The sequence below is a fragment of the Mirounga leonina genome, unplaced genomic scaffold (assembly GCF_011800145.1).
Source record: "Mirounga leonina isolate KUSES-001 unplaced genomic scaffold, KU_Mleo_1.0 Mir_201, whole genome shotgun sequence".
In the NCBI taxonomy this organism is placed as follows: Eukaryota; Metazoa; Chordata; class Mammalia; order Carnivora; family Phocidae; genus Mirounga; species Mirounga leonina.
Window position 1 is genome coordinate 4142209 of NW_023270504.1, and position 21613 is coordinate 4163821.

The following is a 21613-nucleotide window of genomic DNA, read 5'->3' on the forward strand; positions in this document are numbered from 1 at the left end:
ATTTGCAAATATCTTCTCCCGTTCCATAGGCTACCTGTTTCCTTTGATGTGCAGAAGCTTTTTATCTTGATGAAGTCCCGATAGTTCATTTTTGCTTGTTTCTCTTGCTTCCAGTGATATGCTTGGCAAGAAGTGGCTGTGGCCAAGGTCACAGAGGTTGCTGCCTGTGTTCTCCTCTAGGATTTTGATGATTTCCCATCTCACATTTAGGTCTTTAACCCATTTTGAATTTATTTTTGTGTGTGGTGTAAGAAAGTGGTCAGTTTCATTCTTCTGCATGTTACTGTCTAGTTTTCCCAACACCATTTGTTGAAGAGACTGTCTTTTTTCCATTGGATATTCTTTCCTGCTTTATTGAAGATTAGTTGGCCATATAGTTTGTGGGCTCATTTCTAGGTTTTCTATTCTGTTCCATTGATCTGTTTGTTTTCATGCCAGTGCCATACTGTCTTGATGACTATAACTTTGTAATATAGCTTGAAATCTGGACTCATGATGCCTCCAGTTTTGTTTTTCAGAATTGCTTTGGCTGTTTGGAGTCTTTTGTGGTTCCATAAAAATTTTAGGGTTGTTCGTTCTAGCTCTGTGAAAAATGCTGGTGGTGTTTTGATAGGGATTGCATTAAATATGTAGTTTGAAGTAAAGCCTATTTAAACATTGTAATTTTTACCCAAACTTCCACTTTAATGCGTTCAACCTCAAAACTCTTTATGTTCTATCAATCTAATTGCAGCCCACATTAAGACTTCACTAAAGGGTCTTGGTACCACAGTACGTGAGGCTCCTGTGTAAAGGAGTCTCAGAAACTTCTCTTCACCCACTAACCATTTTCCCCCACTCTTGTGCATTAGGTTTTGGGTCTCCCCAAGGGGTGAGCCAAGAGACCTTGGCCATTTTGTCAGGCTTTAGTTTTTTTTTAAGATTTGTTTATTTATTTTAACAATAGAGAGCGAGCACTTGAGTGAGAGTGGGGGGAGGGGCGGACTACCCAGCTGAGCACGGAGCCCCATGGGGCTTGATCCCAGGACCCCTCGAGATCATGACCCGAGCCACAACTGAGAGTCAGCCACTCAGCTGACTGAGCCACCCAGGTGCCCTTGTTGATCTTTGTCTTGATTATTCTCTCCGACTGTTGTCCTGTACGATTCCAGGTCTGGCTTCTCATTATAATCTTTGCCTTTCCCACATTTAAAATTTTTCCGAACAGGAGTAAATAGGCCCAACTTGTTTGGTGTCTTTTAATGTAGGAGTACCAACAAGGGGTTCCTTTGGTCTATCTAGCCTTAGAGAGTGCTGTTACTAAGACCTTGTTTCAGCCGCATCAGTGTCTGTTTTATTCATCCCATTTTTCAGCAACCATCTAAAGATTTACACCCTGCTGGAATGAGTCACTTGACACTCGTTTTTCCTTTTCCTCTTTGTTTCACTTACGTTTGCTTTATTCACCCCTATTTCTTAATAACTTAAAAGATTTCCACCTTGCTGGGAAAAGTCCCTTGACTCTCCCATCTGCCTCTCCACATATTCTTGTTAACTTAATATTTTTATTAGCACCTGTTAAGATTCATGAGGAGCAGCTGAGATCGCAAATTTGGTAAGGCTTCTCTGACTGATTTTGTGGTAATAAGGTTATATGAGGTACCTATGCAGAAGGGGCCCCCAGCATCACCTGGCAATGGGCATATTCAGTGGGTGAGTATCCCAGTTATTATAAAGCTAATCCTACATGGTTGCATGTGAAGCCTATTAACTGCTTCATCTGGGGTGTTCCACTTGGTATTTATAGAGGGAGTCAGGCAGTCCCCATTCCTCAGGATAAACAGACTTTACAGTGACTTTTATCCAGTCCACCAGGCTATCTGTTCCTTCAGGAATAACCTGCTATGTGTGTGGATCATGGATAGTCACTTGTGATCCTCTTATAGTCAGCCGTGGGTCTTGCATCAACCCAAACATGCTCTTCTACCCTGCAGCATTTCAAAACAAAGATACCATTCCTGAATTACTCTCTCAATCCATTTTAGAAAGGGTTCTTCAAGAAGTTGATACCGATCTACAAAATGAGATAGCTCCTTCACACTATGCCCCCTGGTTTTAGTAGCTTCTTGGTTTTGCCCTGCCCTACATACAAACTGGAGTGACCAGAGGTCTGAGAAGTGCTCTTTGTTGTCCTCACATAATTTTTCCCTTTTGGGACAGCCTTAAGGCTACTTGGCAGAAGCTCAGCTTTGTGTAGCATCAGGTGTGACCAGCACTCTCTTAATTTTATTTTTGTTATTATAGATAACAATAACGAAGGGATTGTGTATTTCATTTTTTTCTTTTTGGTTTGCATTTCCTCAGGCATCCCATGAGCCAGTTTCCCAGGAGTTGGATTCATCTATAAATTCCACTGGTAACTTTTACCTTCAGTAACTTACCTCAGCTGCTGTTCCACACCCTTAGTGACCATGTGGCCACTCATGAATCAAAGTTTCCTCATCCCCCCATACTTCCATCCTTTCTCTTCCCAAACCACATATTTCTGTGAATCTGGGCCTTTCTAGTGAATCCCACATTTTCTGATACCAAATGATAGGTGTTTCCTGACACTGAACAAGAGCTTCTTTCAGTAAGTTCCAGTAAGTTCCCACACCAACTGAGTGCGCAACAAATTCAATTCAATTCTGATACTAACTACCTGGAGTTAACACCAGACTCCACAGGTTTAGGGATTTGGTCCCACAAGACTGTCTTCACTTCAGACGCTAGCTACAAATGGGGTGTCCAGGCAACCCTCATTTCTGTCTAGCCAACTCCAAATTCAATTTACACAACCCACCACTCAGACTCAGTAATTCGCTTAGAACGACTCGGAACTCTGGAAGGCATTTTCCTTACGGTCACCGGTTTATTATAAAACCTACGACTCAGAAACAGGCAAATGGAAGATTTGTAAGAAATGTATGGGGGGGGGTGGGCAAAGAGCTTCCATGCTGCTCTTCAGGCACAACACCTCAGTGTATCTGCCAACCCAGAAGCTCCTCTATTTCTTCTTGAATGAATTTAATTTTTTTCTTGAATCAATTTTTGTTCATTTATATTTTCTCTAGGAACAAATTTCTAAAGCTTTCAACTTATTTGCCGAAGGCCTTAATATTCCCTTTTCTTGGTAATCTCTGCTCTATCTGTAGTTTTGTCTCCCTTTTTATTCTGAATACTATTTATTTGTGCCTTCTCTCTTCTCATTGCAGTTTTTCCATTTAATTAATGTAGGTGTTATAAGCTCTGTTTCCCTTTCTTAATGGTAAATTTTGGAATTTTAACATGAACACTTAGTCTTATGTCAATCAGAATGTTTAAAATATTAATATGTAAAATACTTTAATTCCAGTCATCCCCATCATAGCTTACTTGCTAAGTTGATGTAAGACATTTTTATTTTATACACTTGGTTTTGTTGAACTTTACCCACTGTTAAATAACAGAAATTCAACCAAGTAAATTATAAAGATGTAATTGGCTTTATTAATTCATGAATTGGGCAGTATCCCACGTAGCAAGTACAGGGGTGCTCCGAAGGTCTATAGAAAGGGAAAGGTTTTTAAAGGCAGGACAAGGAAGTCATAAACAGAAAAAAGGACTATTTTGGGTGAGGTCACTTTCCTGTGGGGACAAAAGGGTCTTATTAGGTGGATTACCTCACCAGTGCTGACCAGGAAATTCCAGACTGACCAGTTAAGACTGCATTTCTGGGAGAGGTTGAGACTGTCATTAGATTAGGTACTAAGCCCCAGGATTGGTGACATGGCCTAGTACATAAGTAAGTAACTCCATTTTAGATCTGTGGTTTTCTTTTTCTTTCATTTTTTTTTTTTTAATTTTTTTTAAAGACTTTATTTATTTTTGCTAGAGAGAGCAAGAGAGTGCCAGCGGGGCGGGTGGGGGGAGGGACAGAGGGAGAGAGAGAAGCACACTCCCCACTGAGCAGGAAGCCCAATGTGGGACTCGATCCCAAGACTTAGGGCAGTTAACTGACTGAGCCACCCAGGCACCCCTGTGGTTTCCTTTTAAATACCACAATTGCTTTCTTAAAAATTCACATTCCATTTTGTATCTTAAATAGTTCTTCTGGAATCAGTCTCATTCCTAAAGTATATCCTTAGACATTCCCCAAATGAGGTGGCATTTTCAATGAGATTTTGTTCATCTGAAACTGTTTTCCTTTTGCCTGTGTTTTTGAAAGATGATTTTACTAGATATTAAACGCTAGGTTATAAGTGGTTTTTTTCCTTCTTTTAGCACTTTGAGAATAAGATTCTACCATCTTCTGGTTTCCAGGGTAGCTGTTGAGAAGTAATCTATCAGTCACCCTAATTGTCATCTGTTGGCCGGAAATCTGTCTTTCACTCTGGTTGTATATGAGAGATTTTCTTTTTGCCTTTCATGACCTATATTTTGACTGTAATTTATCTAGATGAGGGTTTCTTTATTTGTTCTTTTTTTTTTTTTTTAAAGATTTTATTTATTTATTTGACAGAGAGAGACACAGCGAGAGAGGGAACACAAGCAGGGGGAGTGGGAGAGGGAGAAGCAGGCTCCCCGCAGAGCAGGGAGCCCGATGCGGGACTCGATCCCAGGACCCTGGGATCATGACCTGAGCCGAAGGCAGTCGCCCAACCAACTGAGCCACCCAGGTGCCCTCTTTATTTGTTCTGCTTGCGATTTGTTGTGAAATCTAGGGTTAATGTGTTTCAGTAGTTTTTGGAAAATTTTCAACCATCTTTCTAAGTATTACTTCCATCCATCTTTTTTCTATTTTTCCTCCTGACACTTTAATTAAACCTGTTAATCTGTTTCACTCCATCTTCTGTATCTCTCAACCTCTCTTTGTGTCTCTGTCTTTTTGCTGCGTTCTGGGTGATTTCTCTGTATGTTTCCCAGCTTATTAATTCTCTTTTTACCTGTGTTTAATCTGTAGTTAATCCTTCCTTTGACGTTTTACTTCAGTGGCCCTAAAACAGTTTTACTCCATAATTCTTTCTTTAATTTCTTTAAACATTAAACATACGTATTTTATATTATTTATCAGATAAATTCAGTATCTGATGGGTTAAAGATTGAGGGTTTCTTCCTCCAGGAATGATTTGTATTTTCTTTCACCAAGCATCTGAGTTCACTGGCAACACAGGTCTACTTTATTTATTTATTTTTTAAGGTAGGCTCCACGCCAGATCTTCATTTTTTTTTTTTTAATTTAAATTCAGTTAATTAACATGTAGTGTATTATTAGTTTTAGAGGTAGAGTTCAGTGATTCATCAGTCTTATGTAACACCCAGTGCTCATTATATCACCCAGTTACCCCATCCCTCCACCCGCATCCCCTCCAGCAAAATTCTCACCTTTGTGTTTCTTTGGGCCATACAGATAGCATGAGTTTGGGCCCTAAACTTACCCAAAAGCTGGCCAGTAGATAGAAATTCTCAAGGGGCTTTTTTCCCCCTCCCTCCCAGAGCTAGGGCCAGGACAGACAACTTTCCTGGCAGTACAGTGTTTCTTTTATTATTCTTGTTTTGTTTTTCCTTTCCCGATCCCTTTTCCCTGAGGTTTCTCCTGTTTTAGGTCCTGGCTTTATGCAAGAGGATCTACTGTCTGAATCCTAGCCCTTCTTGGACTTTGTTCCCCAACATGCACAGAAATAAAACTGAAGCTCTAACCACCTTGGATTAGTATATGCCTCAAAGAGAGCTAGACACTTCAGCTTTACCACACTGGACTCTTGTCCCCCTTTTTTTCCTGGCCTCTAATGACGTCTTCCCTTACTTTTTGCAAATCCATATATTCATGAATTTGGTGTTTTAAAATTATTTTATTTAGCATTTTTAGTTTAGATTAGGAGCTCTAGTCCATCATACTGCCATTAATAGAAGTATTTGAAAAAGATCACTGAACTAAAATTAAAATGAACAGATTGATTGTGTCAACTGTTACAGAATATAACAACTGCTAGGCATAATTTAACTATTAATAATATAAAATAGGAAAATAATCCATGTCTGTTTTCTCTTTTGCCAACACTTACCCATTTAATCTACTTTAAACAATTTAAGTACACAGTTATATACATAGATACTTTATTTTTTCTCTTAACATCTGTTGAAACAGTAAGAGATACCACTTTTCACAGGTAGTCATGGGTATTAGAAAATTATATTCTTAATGAATGAATAGATCTAGAGAAGCATATTTTCATTTTAAATAATTTGCTTTAAAAATGCCTGATGTCAATCCATTGCCAGTGATTTTTGGAGGCTCTACCAGAGTAGAGCTAACTGTGGCTCTACTTGGCTAACTTGTGATTAACGTACTTTTTACACTTAAAATTGTGAATTAAATAAAAATTTTTAGGGGCCCCTGAGTGGGTCAGTTGGTTAAGCGTCTGCCTTTGGCTCAGGTCATGATCTCAGGGTCCTGGGATCAAGCCCTGCATTGAGCTCCCTGCTCAGTGGGGAGTCTGCTTCTCTCTCTCCCTCTACCCTCCCCACTGCTCATACTCTCTCTCTCTCAAATAAATAAATAAAATCTTTTAAAATTTTTTTAATAAAAAGCAATTCTCAACAAATACTTGGTTCATTACCTATTTTGCAAACCCTCTTTGACTTTGAAACACGTGTATGCTTTTTTAAAAGTCATCTAACATCAAATAAAACATCGTTTTTAAGTTAAATTCAAATTATTTATTCTCATAAATTATCCATTTTTTGTGGATTCTTTTGCCCACAAGTTATTTTCATATAGCTTAGGTTTAACACGTTGTTAAAGATTTATTTATTTATTTATTAGAGAGAGAGAAAGCATGCGTGGGAGGGAGGGGCAGATGGGGAGAGAGAATCTCAAGCAGACTCCCCACTGAGCATGGAATGCCACATGGGGCTTGATCACAGGACACTGAGATCATGACCTGAGCTGAAATCAAGAGTCAGAATGCTTAACCGACTGAGCCACCCAGGCACCCCTGATTTAGTAGGTTTTTAAAAAATTGTGTTTAAAGAAGTACATACCAGGGCACCTGGGTGGTTCAGTTGGTTGAGCATCCGACTTCTAATTTCAGCTCAGGTCATGATCTCAGGGTCGTGAGATCAAGCCCCAAGTTGGGCTCTGCACTCAGCGGGGAGTCTGCTTGAGAGTCTCTCTCTCCCTCTCCTTCTGCCCCGACCCCCCCCCCCCCCACCAAATTCTCTCTCTAAAATAAATAAATAAGGGGCGCCTGGGTGGCTCAGGTGTTAAGCGTCTGCCTTCAGCTCAGGTCATGATCCCATGAGAAGCGGGAAGCCTGCTTCTCCTTCTCCCACTCCCCCTGTTTGTGTTCCCTCTCTCGCTGTGTCTCTCTCTTTCAAATAAATAATAAATAAATAAATCTTTAAAAAAAGAAATATATACCATTCACCATCTTAATTACTTCTTAGTGAACAGTAGGATTAAGTATATTCACATTGTTATGCAGTCAGTCTCTAGAATTTTTCATCTTGTAACACTGAAACTCTATACCTGTTGGACACTTCCCCATGTCCCCCTCCTTCCAGGCCCTAGCAACTACCGTTCTACTTTCTATTTCTATGATTGACTACTTTAGATGCCTTATCTAAGTAGAATCACCCATTTGTCTTTTTGTGACTGGCTTATTATTTCACTCAATATAGGTGAACTCGCCTCAGTGAACCAACATGGTTCATCCATGTTGTAGCATGTGTCAGGATTTCCTTCCTTTTTAAGGTTGAATAATATTCCAGTGTGTGTGTATACTTTTTTTTTTTTTTTTTTTTTGACAGAGAGAGACAGAGCGAGAGAGGGAACACAAGCAGGGGGAGTGGGAGAGGGAGAAGCAGGCATCCTGCGGAGCAGGGAGCCCGACACAGGGCTCGATCCCAGGACCCTGGGATCATGACCTGAGCTGAAGGCAGACGCTTAACGACTGAGCCACCCAGGCGCCCCATGTATACCACATTTTGTTTATCCATTCATCTATTGATGGACACTTGAGTTGCTTTCACCTCTTAGTTACTGTGAATAATGGTACTAAAAACATTGATGTGCAAATATCTTTTCAAGTTTCTTCTTTCAGTTCTTTTGGACATATACCCAGAAGTGGAATTTCAGCAAGTTCTTAATACATAGTTGCTTCCAAAGACGATTTGGTTTTCTATGTTAATAATATAGATGTGCTTTTAATTGCTCTAGTATATCCAGTTATATGACTAGCCATAACTGTTACAATCAGATCCCTCTTGTTAGGTATTTAGGGTATTACAAATAGTTTACTGTTATAAATGACACTTTATATGTAAAACATCATGTACTTACGTTTTTATATACTTAGATGATTAATTCCTAGAATCAAAATTGCTGGGTCAAATGATCTGTGTATTTTTAAGCTTTTGATAAATACTGCCAAATAGAAAGCTCTAGCAACTTATGAAAATACTTTTTTCTCCACACCTTTGCTGTGATTTTCTTTTTAAATCTTTGTGAACATGATAAGCAAAATGTGGCTCATTTTTCACCCATTGAATTTTGGAGGTTGAATTTTTTTATGTTGATTTGGATTTGTATTCTGTCTTTTGTGATGTCTTTGTGAGCTTTAGGCAATTTTTGTTGCTGTTACAGTAGTTTATTATGAAAACAGGTCAGTGTGGGGACAGGGGGACAAACAGGTACATTTAGTTGGCACAAATGAAATGTAGTGCAGCTTCTTCACATACTTGCTGAGGTTAAGGGTCAAGTTCTCTATCGTTAGAAAACTTGTAATCCTAGCTCTTGCTTTGGGAGCTTCCAGAAGCTGTGTCCTTCATTTTGAAGTACTGTAGGGCATTGTTGGCAATATCTGAGATGAATTTCTGGAGCCAGAGAGATGAGCCGAATTATGCATGCACTGGAGGCTTCAAAGCCAGCATCAGGTGGTGACCAGTCACAGCACCCAGGACTGTAGGTGTGTAATCTTCTAGCCATTTCATGCTGTTCATCAAAGGTGTGCTGGCCACCACCAGCCTCATGCCTCTAACGGCAGCGCTTTGCAGTATGCAGATCCCGTTAGACATGGCCTCCTCCTCGGACACTGAGCCACCAGCTGACAGTGGAGTTGCCTTGTGCCACTACTCGTCCTGTGCCCCCTACGTCAGGTGTAGCTGCAGGCCCTTCAGCTGTCCTGGTGGGGCTGACCGTGTTCTCCACAATGTTGCTGGCTAGACAGGGCCTGAGACGGTGGAGGCAGGGCCCTCACAGGGTCTGCACATAAGCCGCTGCTAGCAAATTTTTGACAGTATATTCTGTATAATGTGGTAAAGCATAATCCGTTTATTGTCTAAATCGTTTTGTTTTACATGCCTTAGATATTAACATACTCATTTCTTAACACACATTTATTGACCACTCACTGTGTGTAAGCTCTATACCAAGTACTGGAAATTCTGAGATTAAAAATATAGTAATTGCTCTCTGGCAGATGATGGTACAGTAAGGAAAAAGTGGAACTCAGCCAAGCACTGAAAGAGGAAGAGACCTTCTAGACAGAGAAAAAGTGTATACAAAGGCAAAGAAACCTGTGAAAACATGTTAGATTCAGTGAATGAATTACAGGCAAATGATTTAACTGTGTATAGGGTGGTGATAAGAAATGAGGTTAGGAAAGGACCAAGTCAGGAAGAGCCTCATGTGCTGTGCTGAGGCATGTCTTAAATATGAAAATAATGTCTTTTACTCATTCATCACTTTGAGTATCAAACAAAAATAATTTTCCTAAAACTGAAGTTTTCAAAACATACTTAAAGAAGAAAGCTCTTTTATTTCTTGATTCAGTTAAAAAGAATTGTCTTGTTTCTGCTAAGTAATTGCATTATAAAAAAGGATGTGGCATTTCAACCAGTCTTGTAGAGAACACAGAACTGGAAAGAATAGACCTAGAATACCCAAGCAGGTGGGAGAATTGTGCTGAAGGAAATACAAACCATGTATATCAGTCTTTCAATGTCTAGTAGAAGAGGGGAAAGTGGATAATTTATTTTCACTCTCCATGTGCAAGTTTTCCATAATCAAAGCAAGAAAACAGCCCAAGGTGTTACTTGCCATTACTTGCAGAATTTGTTTTCTCTGAGATTGAATATTTTTCCCACCAACGGTAAAAAAAAGTAGCCAAGCTGGGTCGCCTGGGTGGTTCAGTTGGTTAAGCGTCTGCCTACGGCTCGGGCCCTGATCCCAGGGTTCTGGGATCAAGCCCCATGTCCGGCTCTCTGCTCAGTGGGGAGCCTGCTTCTCCCTCTCCCTCTGCCTGCTGCTCTGCCTGCTCATGTTTGCGCGCGCTCTCTCTATATCAAATAAATAAATAAAATCTTTAAAAAAAAAAAAAAAAAAGTAGCCAAGCTGCTAGAGATTTGATTTGACTGCTTAAAACCCTGGACCTTTCAGCCTAGGTCCAGTCAGGAAACAGATTAAACCGTATCTGTAATTCAGAGGAATGGAATAAGAATTATTAAGCTATAATAGAAAGTAAGTATAAAGCCATGAATAAAACTCTTTAACAGGTACCCAAGGAAGGACAAACTTGGAAGGGTGGCCCATTTCCCAAGGCTGAGGTTCATACCTTGTTGAAGACGGTCCAGTTGCGGCCCATGGGATGGGGGAGAAAGTCAGTGGGTTGCCTGGTCCAGAGTCGCTGGGCAAAGGGAAACAAACCTCTGAGGTACAAGTGAGCTGCGGCTGGTGAGTGGGCACACAGAAATTGTCAGGACACCATTGTGGGTGTGAGATCTGAGTGTACAATATCCATGTTAGAGGGGCCATGGGAAGGTGATCACTGGCCCGGTCACTGAGGCTGCTTCCTCTTGGCGTATGGCTGGGGAAGTACCCACCAGATGTCTTCATATGACCACATCACTGCTCAACCATGCAACAGGAGCAAGAACAAACAAAACATTGCAGTTGTACACTGGAACCGAGAAGCTCCTTCCTCCTGCAGTGTCTCTGCATCGCCTTCTACTGGCAAAGTTTAACATTGTGCTCACTGTAAAAGAGAATGCTTAGTTTAGTCCATTATCGTAGACCATGTGCTGAGTGAGTTTGGAGCTGAGAGGCAATAAATATGTAAGTGGCACAGGATCAGACTGCTTACAGTCTTGAGCCTTTCACCTATATCTGGCTTACAATTGAGAAAGAAATATTAAAGTAGCCCCTGACATCCAGGAACTGATCTAGTTCTCAAACTAGGGCTCACTGTTACTGCGTACTGATCTGATGCTCATGACTGAGCCATGTTGTTCTATAGAATATAAACAGTCTAACAGGAACTTCCGCTTCAAGCAAGATCACTGTGTACCTCACAAAATACCAAACATCCTCTTCTCTCGCTGAATTAGTAACTGCTGCTTCACTTCCTTACCAAATACATTCTAACCCCACCTTAATCTGCCTTCCCTATAGATCAGATTTATTGAGATACCCTGTCATAGAATTGCCTTGATTTGTGACAGTACCTAATCCAAAGCAAGTCTCTGCTTCTTTATACTCTTCCTAAAATTATCCAAACCCAGCCCAAATTCCTAATCCTTATCTCTAAACCATCTTACAAAGACATGCCACAGATCCCCAGGGTGTGTGCGCTCCTTCTCCATAAGGAGTAGTAAACCCAACTTGTTCAAATACAGGTGTGTTCCTGGGGTTTTTGACTGAAGAGCATTGATAGAATAAATGATTATTATTTCTTAACCAAATGAATCTTCTCATTCCTCCTTTTCCTTAAAAACATTATTATTATTTAAAGATTTGTTTATTTTTAGAGAGAGAGTGCATTCTTGTACACACACGTGCGAGCAGGGAGGGGAGGTCAGGATGACAGGCAAAGGGGGAGATTCTTTCAAGCAGACTCCCTGCTGAGCGAGGAGTCCACGACCCATGAGATCAAACCAAGAATCGGACACTTAACAGATGGAGCCACCCAGGCACCCCTTAAAAACATTATTCTTGGGGTGCCTGGGTGGCTCAGTCAGTTAAGCATCTGCCTTTGGCTCAGGTCAGGATCTCAGGGTCCTGGGATTGGATCCTGGTATCGAGTCCGGCATCGGGCTCCCTGCTCAGCGGGGAGTCAGCTTCTCCCCCTCCCTCTGCCTCTGCCCCCAACTCGTTCTCTCTCTCTCAAATAAATAAAATCTTTTTAAAAAAAAATTATTCTTAGGGGCACCTGTGTGGCTCCATTGGTTAAGGGGCTGCCTTTGACTCAGGTCATGATCTCAGCACCCCCTCCCCCCACCCCAGGCTCCCTGCTCAGTGGGGAGCCTACTTCTCCCTCTCCCTCTGCCCCTCCCCCCGGCCCCTCCCCCCACTTGTGTGTGAGGTACATGCGCGCTCTCTCTCTCTCTCTCAAATAAATAGGTAAAATCTTTAAACAAACAAACATTATTCTTAAGGTATTCATAAATTAGAAATGGGTAAGGGATTGGAGGAAGAATATCCCCCTCCATTAAATTACTTAAGTAGTTTAAGTAGTTTTTTTCCCCATTTAATGTTGTGTAAAAACTAATTCTTTTTTAAAACCTAGATTTTAGTGTTACTGCTTTTTTTTCTAAAGAAACTAGTTAAATTAGAAACATTGACTTTTTTAAAGGAACTGATTGTCTTAGAAAACTAATGTTCAGCAGTACCAAAAAACCCCTGATAATAGTTTATTTCTATAACTTTTTACAACAGTAAAACTGTAGAAGCCCACAGTAAAACTAAAGCAATTTTTATTTATTTTATTTTTTTAAGTTTTTATTAAGTAATCTCTATACCCAACGTAAGTCTCAAATTCACCATCCCAAAGTGAAGAGTCGCATGCCCTTCTGACTAAGCCAGCCAGGCACCCTGACTAATAGCAGTTTTTTAAAGTTAGCAAATAAATACCAGAACAATCAAGTTATTTTTCTAACAGCCCATCTACATAGTACATACTGTACACTTTGAATATAGTCGAATTGTAAAATATATAAATAAGGTGGCTATGAAGTTAACTTTTTCTTTCTCTTAATTTTTCTTTTTCTTCCTTTTTTTTTTTTTCCCCCTTTCTCTTAATTTTTCAGTGAGCTCTGTTTTCCTCAAACCTCAGGAGTGACATGTGGAATACATCTTCCTGGTAGGGCAACAATGTGCTTTAATTCTCTAGTCACTTCCAAAAAGCTGTGGGGGCTTCCTGAGAGCCTTTTTTGTACTCTGAAGGGCCTTGGAAAACCTGCATTATATTTCACTATTAAAATCTTCACGTTTTTTATATAAAGGAGGAAAAAGATGTTTAGATCTGATAATTATTCCTAAACAGTAGTTCTGATCCCTACACGGTCTACTTAAACATAGTTAGAATAAGTTACTTGGTAAAAAATCCTTTTTTTTTTTTTTAAAGATTTTATTTATTTATTTGAGAGAGAATGAGATAGAGCATGAGAGGGGGGAGGGTCAGAGGGAGAAGCAGACTCCCTGCTGAGCAGGGACCCGATGCAGGACTCGATCCAGGGACTCCAGGATCATGACCTGAGCTCAAGGCAGTTGATTAACCAACTGAGCCACCCAGGCGTCCCGGTAAAAAATTCTCTGTGTAATGAACAATATCCCATGGCTTAGTAAATGGATATTTGAATTTTCTTTATAAGTGGGCATGTAGATAATTAACTGAATATATGAATATCCAAGAAATGTGATTTTTGAATGTAGTTTCTCGTCTGAGTAGTTACATTTTCTCCCACTGAAAAATTAGTTCTTTAGTCTCTTGTGGACAAAATCTAACCAATTGTCTATTTAAGTTGTGGATATCCGGCAAAATTATGTAGTCTTATCCCACTAATTCATTTATTTGTTAAAAAATATTTTTAGAGGGTCACCTGAGTGGCTCAGTCAGTTAAGCATCTGCCTTTAGCTCAGGTCATGATCTCGGGGTCCTGGGATCCAGCCCCACGTCAGGCTCTGGCTTCGCACTCAGCGAGGAGCCTGCTTCCCTTCTCCCTTTGCCCCTCCCCCTGCTCGTCCTCTCTCTCTCTCTCTCAAATAAATAAAATCTTTAAATTTTTTTTTTTAATTTGAACATCTGTTATATGTCAGATACTGGGATAAGGTGCCAAAGTTACAAAAATAAAAAAGACTCCAATCCTTGGTTGAAATGGGTGGCCATCTTAGACATTTCCCTGAATTTGGCCTTTTCCTAGTTTATCTGCATGCATTCCTACCCCTTATTTTTTGTGTTTTGTTAGGACTTTTACAATAAGAGGAGAAAATTATAACATTGGGTAGCATCATTAAATTTGGTCAGTAGGGACACTTGGGTGACTCAGTTGGTTAAGCATCCAACTCTTGATTTCGGCTTAGGTCATGATCTCAGGGTCATGAGATCAAGCCCCACGTCAGGCTCTATGCTCAGCGTAGAATCTGCTTGAGATTCTCTCTGTCTCCCTCTGCTCCTTCCTCTGCACATGTGCTTGTGCACAGTCTCTCTCTCTAAAAAAGAAAATTTTGGTGGGGGTGGTCAGTAAATTTTGATCAGCACTGCTATAAATTAGGCCCTGTGCTTTATGGGCAAATGGGTACCACTCTGTCCTTACTGAGCCCACAGTGGAGAAAAAAGCCCACAGGGCAAGGCCATTATGGAGTCCTGTCATAGTTCAGAGCTACAGTTACAGGGACATTCAACAGATTTCAGGGTTTCAGGTCAGCTGCCCACCCCTACCTGTGTGATGAAAAACCCCATCTCCTATAGCTCAAACATCTGCCTGTTGACCAGCAAAGTGGTAGGTAGCTGATTATTTGATCTCCTTTGACCACCCCATCTCCACAGAGTACCAGCTGTCTCAGCCCAGCTTCTCTGGGCCTCAGCTGGTGTGTGTGTATGTGTGTGTGTGTGTGCGTACACATGTGTGTGTTCATGTTCATGTGTGTCCCAGCTGGTGTGTGTGTGAGCGTGCATGTTCGTGTTCAGGTGTGTCCATGTCCCCACCTGAGGTAATTTGGTCAGCTATTCATGTTCTCTGGGCCTCAGCTGGTGTGTGTGTGTGTGTTTGTTCATGTTCATGTGTATGTGTGCCCATGTTCCCACCTGAGGTAATTTGGTCAGCTATTCATGTTCCTATGTCTGACCCCTATCCCTCAGGCCCCCTGGTATTTGTGTTTTTAAAGTATTCCTATAAACAGGTTTTCACCTAAAATTTAAGTCTTTTTTTTTCTTTTAAGAATTTTTTTAAGTAATCTCTACACCCAACGTGGGGCTCAAGTCTACAACCCCAAGATGAAGAGTCACATTCTCTACCGACTAAGCTGGCCAGGCACCCCATAAAATTTAAGTCTTAATAGTGAATCACATAAGGAAACTTCTAAGTATACTTGGCTATGGATAGCTGATGATTCATTACCAGAATCCCACTGTAGACTATTAAAGGTAGTTGTATACAAATTATAAAACAACACAGATTTTTAAGCAGAAAACATCCTGTTTATGTTTGGTCAGGTGTTCTTTGGGTTGATGTGAACCAAATAGCATCTGATCATTTTCTTTAACCTTTTTAAAAAGACTTCTCCCGGGGCACCTGGGTGGCTCAGTTGGTTAAGTGACTGCCTTCAGCTCAGGTCATGATCCTGGAGTCCCGGGATCGAGTCCCGCATCGGGCTCCCTGCTCGGCAGGGAGTCTGCTTCTCCCTCTGACCCTCCCCCCTCTCATGCTCTCTCTATCTCATTGTCTCTCTCAAATAAATAAATAAAATCTTAAAAAAAAAAAATGTTTTAAAAGACTTCTCCCAAATCTTACTCCCCCAGATTTTACTGTTTTTGTGTCCAGTGAATTCTATGAGAGCAAAATTACAAGTCCATAATCCTTTCTCTTCAATTTTCAAATCCAAAAAATTTCAGAAAATAAAAGATTCTTTTTATAATTCATTTATTGAAAAAGACCTGAACCAGAGTGACCCTATTTAAATTCTTTATCTGTCTTATTAGGACACTCATAAAGTTTGTTGCAGAAATATTAATGTGTTTTATTACAGGGTGCTGCCCCAGGTATTTCATGTATATGCTATATGCACAATATTACCTTTTTTTCTTTTTAGATATTTATTTATTTATTTGAGAGAGCGAGAGTGAGTGAGTGAGAAAGAGAGCATGAGCTGGGGGAGGAGCAGGAGAGGGAGAAGCATACTCCCTGCTGAGCAGGGAACCCTAATCCCAGGACTCCAGGATCATGACCTGAGTTGAAGGCAGATGCTTGCTTAACCAACTGAGCCACCCAGGCACCCCACAATATTACCTTTATAAAAAATAAATGAATTCTAAACACATCTGCCTCCAAAGGTTTAAATGAGGTTTATAGACAATAATGAATAAAGCACCTCTATGGCAGAGTGGTTTAAGAGGTCACTTTATTTGTAACTATGTGAGATAATAGATGTTAACAAAACTTACTGTGGTAATCATTTTGCAATATATACATATATCAAATAATTATGTCATACACCTAAAACTAATACAGTGTTATATGTCAATTATATTGCAATAAAATGGGAGGGCACTTTAATATTGTTAGCAGTTTGTAGTTTTGATTAATTCATGTGAAGAAAACACAAAAATCAACCTTTAATTTTCAGGTAACTTTCACTTTGTTTGCAGATTTGATAGTTACGTAGTTGGGGGTTAAATATAGGAAGTATGATTATGAATGCATATATTTGTTTGATTTCTTAGACCCACAAAATGAAGGTTAAAATAAATATAATCAGGATAACCATAGGCCATAACCATGATCATATATACAAGAAAAAAAGAGCGTCTGAATTGGGAATTACATTGATATGCATGTATACAAAAAGTAATCAGTAGCAATATCCTGGTACACTTTCGATGGGCTACATGCCAAGAGCAATTCTATTAGTTCTTGTTTCCTCCACATTTTAAGGGAGTGTAAACTTACATACTGGTGATTTGAGAAGCAGGAATAAGATAATGGTTCCCACCTACTCATACCCCTTAGTACCATTCAAGTGAAACCATTGAACTCCTTAATTATGCTGAGATAGAATTGACCTATTTTCTGCATGATCATAAAGAAACATTTTATTTATTACAACAAGATTTTTTTTCGTGGAAATTAGTATTTTCAAGCTTAATGCAGTGATTATGTTTTTATTTGGAATCTTCCCCTCCTTTTTTCCTTGTTCTGTACAGATTATCAACGCTTGATGACTGTGGCGGAAGGCATCACCACACTTTTGTTCCCATTTCAATGGCAACATGTTTATGTGCCCATCCTCCCTGCTTCTCTGCTACATTTTCTTGATGCTCCTGTCCCTTATCTGATGGGCCTTCAGTCAAAAGAAGGAACTGACCGTTCTAAACTAGAACTTCCTCAAGAGGTAAAATTTATAATGAGTGATAAAGCATTTGCTCTTTGTTGATTTAGGTCAAGGCCACTTTATTGTTAGACAGCATTGTCTTTGTCCAAACTGTGTCTCTGACCGTCCTGAATCTCCCCAGTAGGGCTAGGGTAGAGCCTGAGCCATAGAGCACAGATCCTGACTTCTGAGGGTTATCATGACTAGTCATTAATTCAGCATGGTTCAAACAGGACAGTGACAAATTTTCACAGCTTTAAATTTGTGAAGATGGAACAACAGTAGCATGGTCTGGTTGCTTAATTATTCTAATAACATTTAATTTCTTTTTCCCCCATTCATGTTATAAATTCTGCTTTTAAACAATATAGCCCAGGTTTTCACATCATTAAACTCTTTAAAGTCATTGTATTAATTGAGATGAATTTGATTCTTGACTTCCATCAAATGAAAAGTAACATCTCTCAGCAAGCTATGGATAAATGGAAGTATCAAATACTTTAATATTCTTTGTTTTCAGACCTACAGCTAGTTACTAACTTTTTCTAAATGTCAACTTGACTAGGTGATTGAGATAAAAATTCTTTTTTTTTTTTTTTTTGAGATAAAAATTCTAACCCTTAGCTTTTAGACCACTTAAGGTTACTATGCTTTCTGTGTGTTGTATTTTCAGATGTTGTTTAAGAAGAAAATAGGAATTCTTGGAAGCATTTTGAATCTAGTTTTTGGCTGTCGTTAATGGTACTCAGAATTGGAATGTAAAACCTTTGAAATGAAATATTGATGAGAGTGCCGTGGCCTATTACAAAACATTAAGTAGTTAACGACTTTATATTATTAGCTATTTAATTAGCACCTTTCTTAATATAATCTTCAATGCTGTGCTTTGCTTTTATTTGTTCTTATTTCCCAAAGAGGTTCTCATTTTAATAAGTGAATTTAAAATAACACACTAAGCCACAGCCATTGTACCCAGTAATGATTCATGTAATCATCCATTGCTTACTTTATTCCAATGAATGTTCCCTACCAAAATTAACACTTTTGTTCAGGGGAAAATATTTTGTTTATATGATCTGATTCAGATCATATAAAATACATATTTAAGCTGTCTTGCTCTTTCTGAGCTTATGCGTGTCTACTTTTGCCTCCCCAGTATATCTCTTTTCTCTATTACCTGAACTCTCTTGTTTTCTCTTTTATTAGATTAATCTAGATTAATCTAAGTATCTTGTTGGTTCAAAGAAGTAATCTTTTAAATTTTCAAGGAAAAAGAAATAGAATAGCCAAATCTATTTTAAATGCAATTTAAGTTTAAGGACTTAAATAGTGACATGTTTTAGTTTCCTGTTGAGTATCTGGTCTGTTTGTATATTCATCAAATGATATTTTATAAGACAATATGTATAGGTGTATAAATATTATATTTTCATTTTTACATGAGTTACAATTGTTGAGAGTTTTTAAATGCCACCTAGATATTTTTGTAGTGGGGAAATCTTTTTCTCTACATGTCAGCATGTATTCTCTGGCTCTAAAGATAAACAAACTTAAAAATTCTGAACGCTCTTGCAGCAATGTCTGTGATTTTCTAATTTTCTACTCATTAAATCAATACTCTTTAATAAATGTACATGCTCATCTATTCAAAGAGTAGAATAACAGGAAATAACCTGGGTCAGCTGTTAGCATTTTCTTCTAAAATAATGATATACTAACATATTTTCTGTACAGAAGCACTGCTATTTTCACAGCTGACCCAGGTTATTTATTAAAGAGTGTTGATTTAATGAGTAGAAAATTAGAAAATCACAGACATTGCTGCAAGAGCGTTCAGAATTTTTAAGTTTGTTTATCTTTAGAATGCACACAGGTCACTTTGTGCTCGTAACATTTTACAGTGAGATGAAATAATCAACTTCACATAATTTTGGAAAAGTAAGTATAAAAATAGCCATTTTGGGGGCACCTGGGTGGCTCAGTCGTTAAGCATCTGCCTTTGGCTCAGGTCATGATCCCAGGGTCCTGGGATCAAGCCCCCCATCGGCCTCCCTGCTCAGCGGGAAGCCTGCTTCCTCTCTCACACTTCCTTTGCTTGTGTTCCCTCTCTTGCTGTCTCTCTGTCAAATAAATAAAATCTTTAAAAAAAAAAAAGCCATTTTTAAAAGTGATTTAAATATACTCACTCATAATACTCACCTCCTCCCTCCTTTCCCTGAAAACTGTAAAATAAAATAATAGCTAAAAATAGTGAAAAAAAGAAAGAAAGAAAAATAGTGACAGGGTTACTTAAAATAGTTATGAAAATGATAAGTTTACAAAATGATTATTTTAAGAAGGTATGATTTTAGTTAGCTAACTAATGTAAGTACATAGACTTATAATTAACCACCCACTTACTTTCCCCATAGTTCTAAAATGATAGGCATAGGTAGCCATTTTGTTATATTGTTTCTTGAGGGGTTGGTGTGGGGAGAGTGATGGTAGAAGGATATAGTACTGAGGATGAATTTCAGAGAATAGTACCTCACTTTCTCCCATTCTTGCTTATCTTTACAGTAAATGGTGGGCAAAAAAAATCAAAACACTAAATTAGAATTGCTTTTCCACTTTCTTTTTGTTGTATCTTACCCTGAGATTCTATAGGAATATTTTATTTTATTTTTTCTGTGGGAATTTTTTTTTTTAAGAATTTATTTATTTGGGGCGCCTGGGTGGCTCAGTTGGTTGGGCTACTGCCTTCGGCTCAGGTCATGATCCTGGAGTCCCAGGATCGAGTCCCGCATCAGGCTCCTTGCTCAGCAGGGAGTCTGCTTCTCCCTCTGACCCTCCCCCCTCTCATGCTCTCTCTCTCTATCTCATTCTCTCAAATAAATAAATAAAATCTTTAAAAAAAAAAAAAGAATTTATTTATTTGACAGAGAGAGAGACAGTGACAGCGGGAACACAAGCAGGGGGAAAGGGAGAAGCAGGCTTCCCACTGAGCAGGGAGCCCGATGCGGGGCTCGATCTTAGGACCCTGGGATCATGACCTGAGCTGAAGGCAGACGCTTAACTGACTGAGCCACCCAGGCGGCCCTCTGTGGGAATATTTTAAATATTCTCCTCTGGCTTACCCTTTGCCAGTTTAACTTCAGCCATTGAGAAACTATATCTCTTACTAAGCATGGAGAGAGCTGCCCTGGCCTCACATTCCTGGATACCTCCTCCTCCTGTGTACATTTTTGGGGTACCACAAAATGACCATCTTCTTGAGCCTTATTCATTCATTCATCAGTGGTCTCATACACTACCAGTGTAGGATACATTAGGAGACATTAAGATAAATAAGATATAATTTCTGCTTTCCAAAATAAGTCATTTACAAATATAACAGGTTAAAAAAATAAGAGGAATGAATGAACTAAGTATATATGCAGAGGAAATCAGAATGCCTTTAGGGTAGGGACATAGGAAAGCTTCATGGCAGAAGAAATGATTAAACTTCAAGTCTTTGTTGCCTTTCTTTTGAGGGAATGTTTTTCTTTTTTTTTTTTTTTTTTTTAAGATTTTACTTATTTATTTGACAGAGAGAGAGACAGCGAGAGAGGGAACACAAGCAAGGGCAGTGGGAGAGGGAGAAGCAGGCTCCCCACTGAGCAGGGAGCCCTGTGCGGGGCTCGATCCCAGGACTCTGGGACCATGACCTGAGCCAAAGGCAGACGCTTAACGACTGAGCCACCCAGGCACCCATGTTTTTCATTTTTTTTTTTTTTTAAGATTTTATTTATTTATTTGACAGAGACGGCAAGAGAGGGAACACGAGCCCGGGGAGAGGGAGAAGCAGGCTCCCCGCTGAGCAGGGAGCCCAGTGCAGAACTCAGTCCCAGGACCCTGGGATCATGACCGGAGCCGAAGGCAGACGTTTAATGACTGAGCCGCCCAGGCGCCCCCATGTTTTTCATTTTTAACTAGAAGTGATAACTTACCATGAATGTGTGAGCAGCATTGATCAATTAAGATACAGAAATATTTCTAGTCCTAAAACAATGTAAAACTGAGAGTCAAGTGTATTTCTTATTGTGTATATAAAATTTCTTGAGCTCTTCTGATAATAATTTTTTAGTTTAATGGTATTAATATTTAAAAAGTGACTTATCCATATGCCCTATTGTATGGAGTTCTTTGTTTTAGAAAAAAGGCTTTTTGATTTTTCTTCATTAAGTCTTCATAACGGGGCGCCTGGGTAGCTCAGTCCTTAAGTATCCGCCT

The 21613-nt window shown here is 39.4% G+C and overlaps 1 protein-coding gene across 5 annotated transcripts in view; it reads left to right on the forward strand.

Moving 5' to 3' along the window:
* DENND5B (DENN domain containing 5B) overlaps positions 1 to 21613 on the forward strand; it is a 191558-nt gene that overhangs the window by 97300 nt on the left and 72645 nt on the right. For all 5 annotated transcript variants that reach the window (XM_035027958.1, XM_035027959.1, XM_035027961.1 and 2 more), the window contains one exon: positions 17196 to 17383. In XM_035027958.1, coding sequence (XP_034883849.1) covers positions 17196 to 17383 — 188 coding nt within the window. The remainder of the gene's footprint in view (positions 1 to 17195; positions 17384 to 21613) is intronic.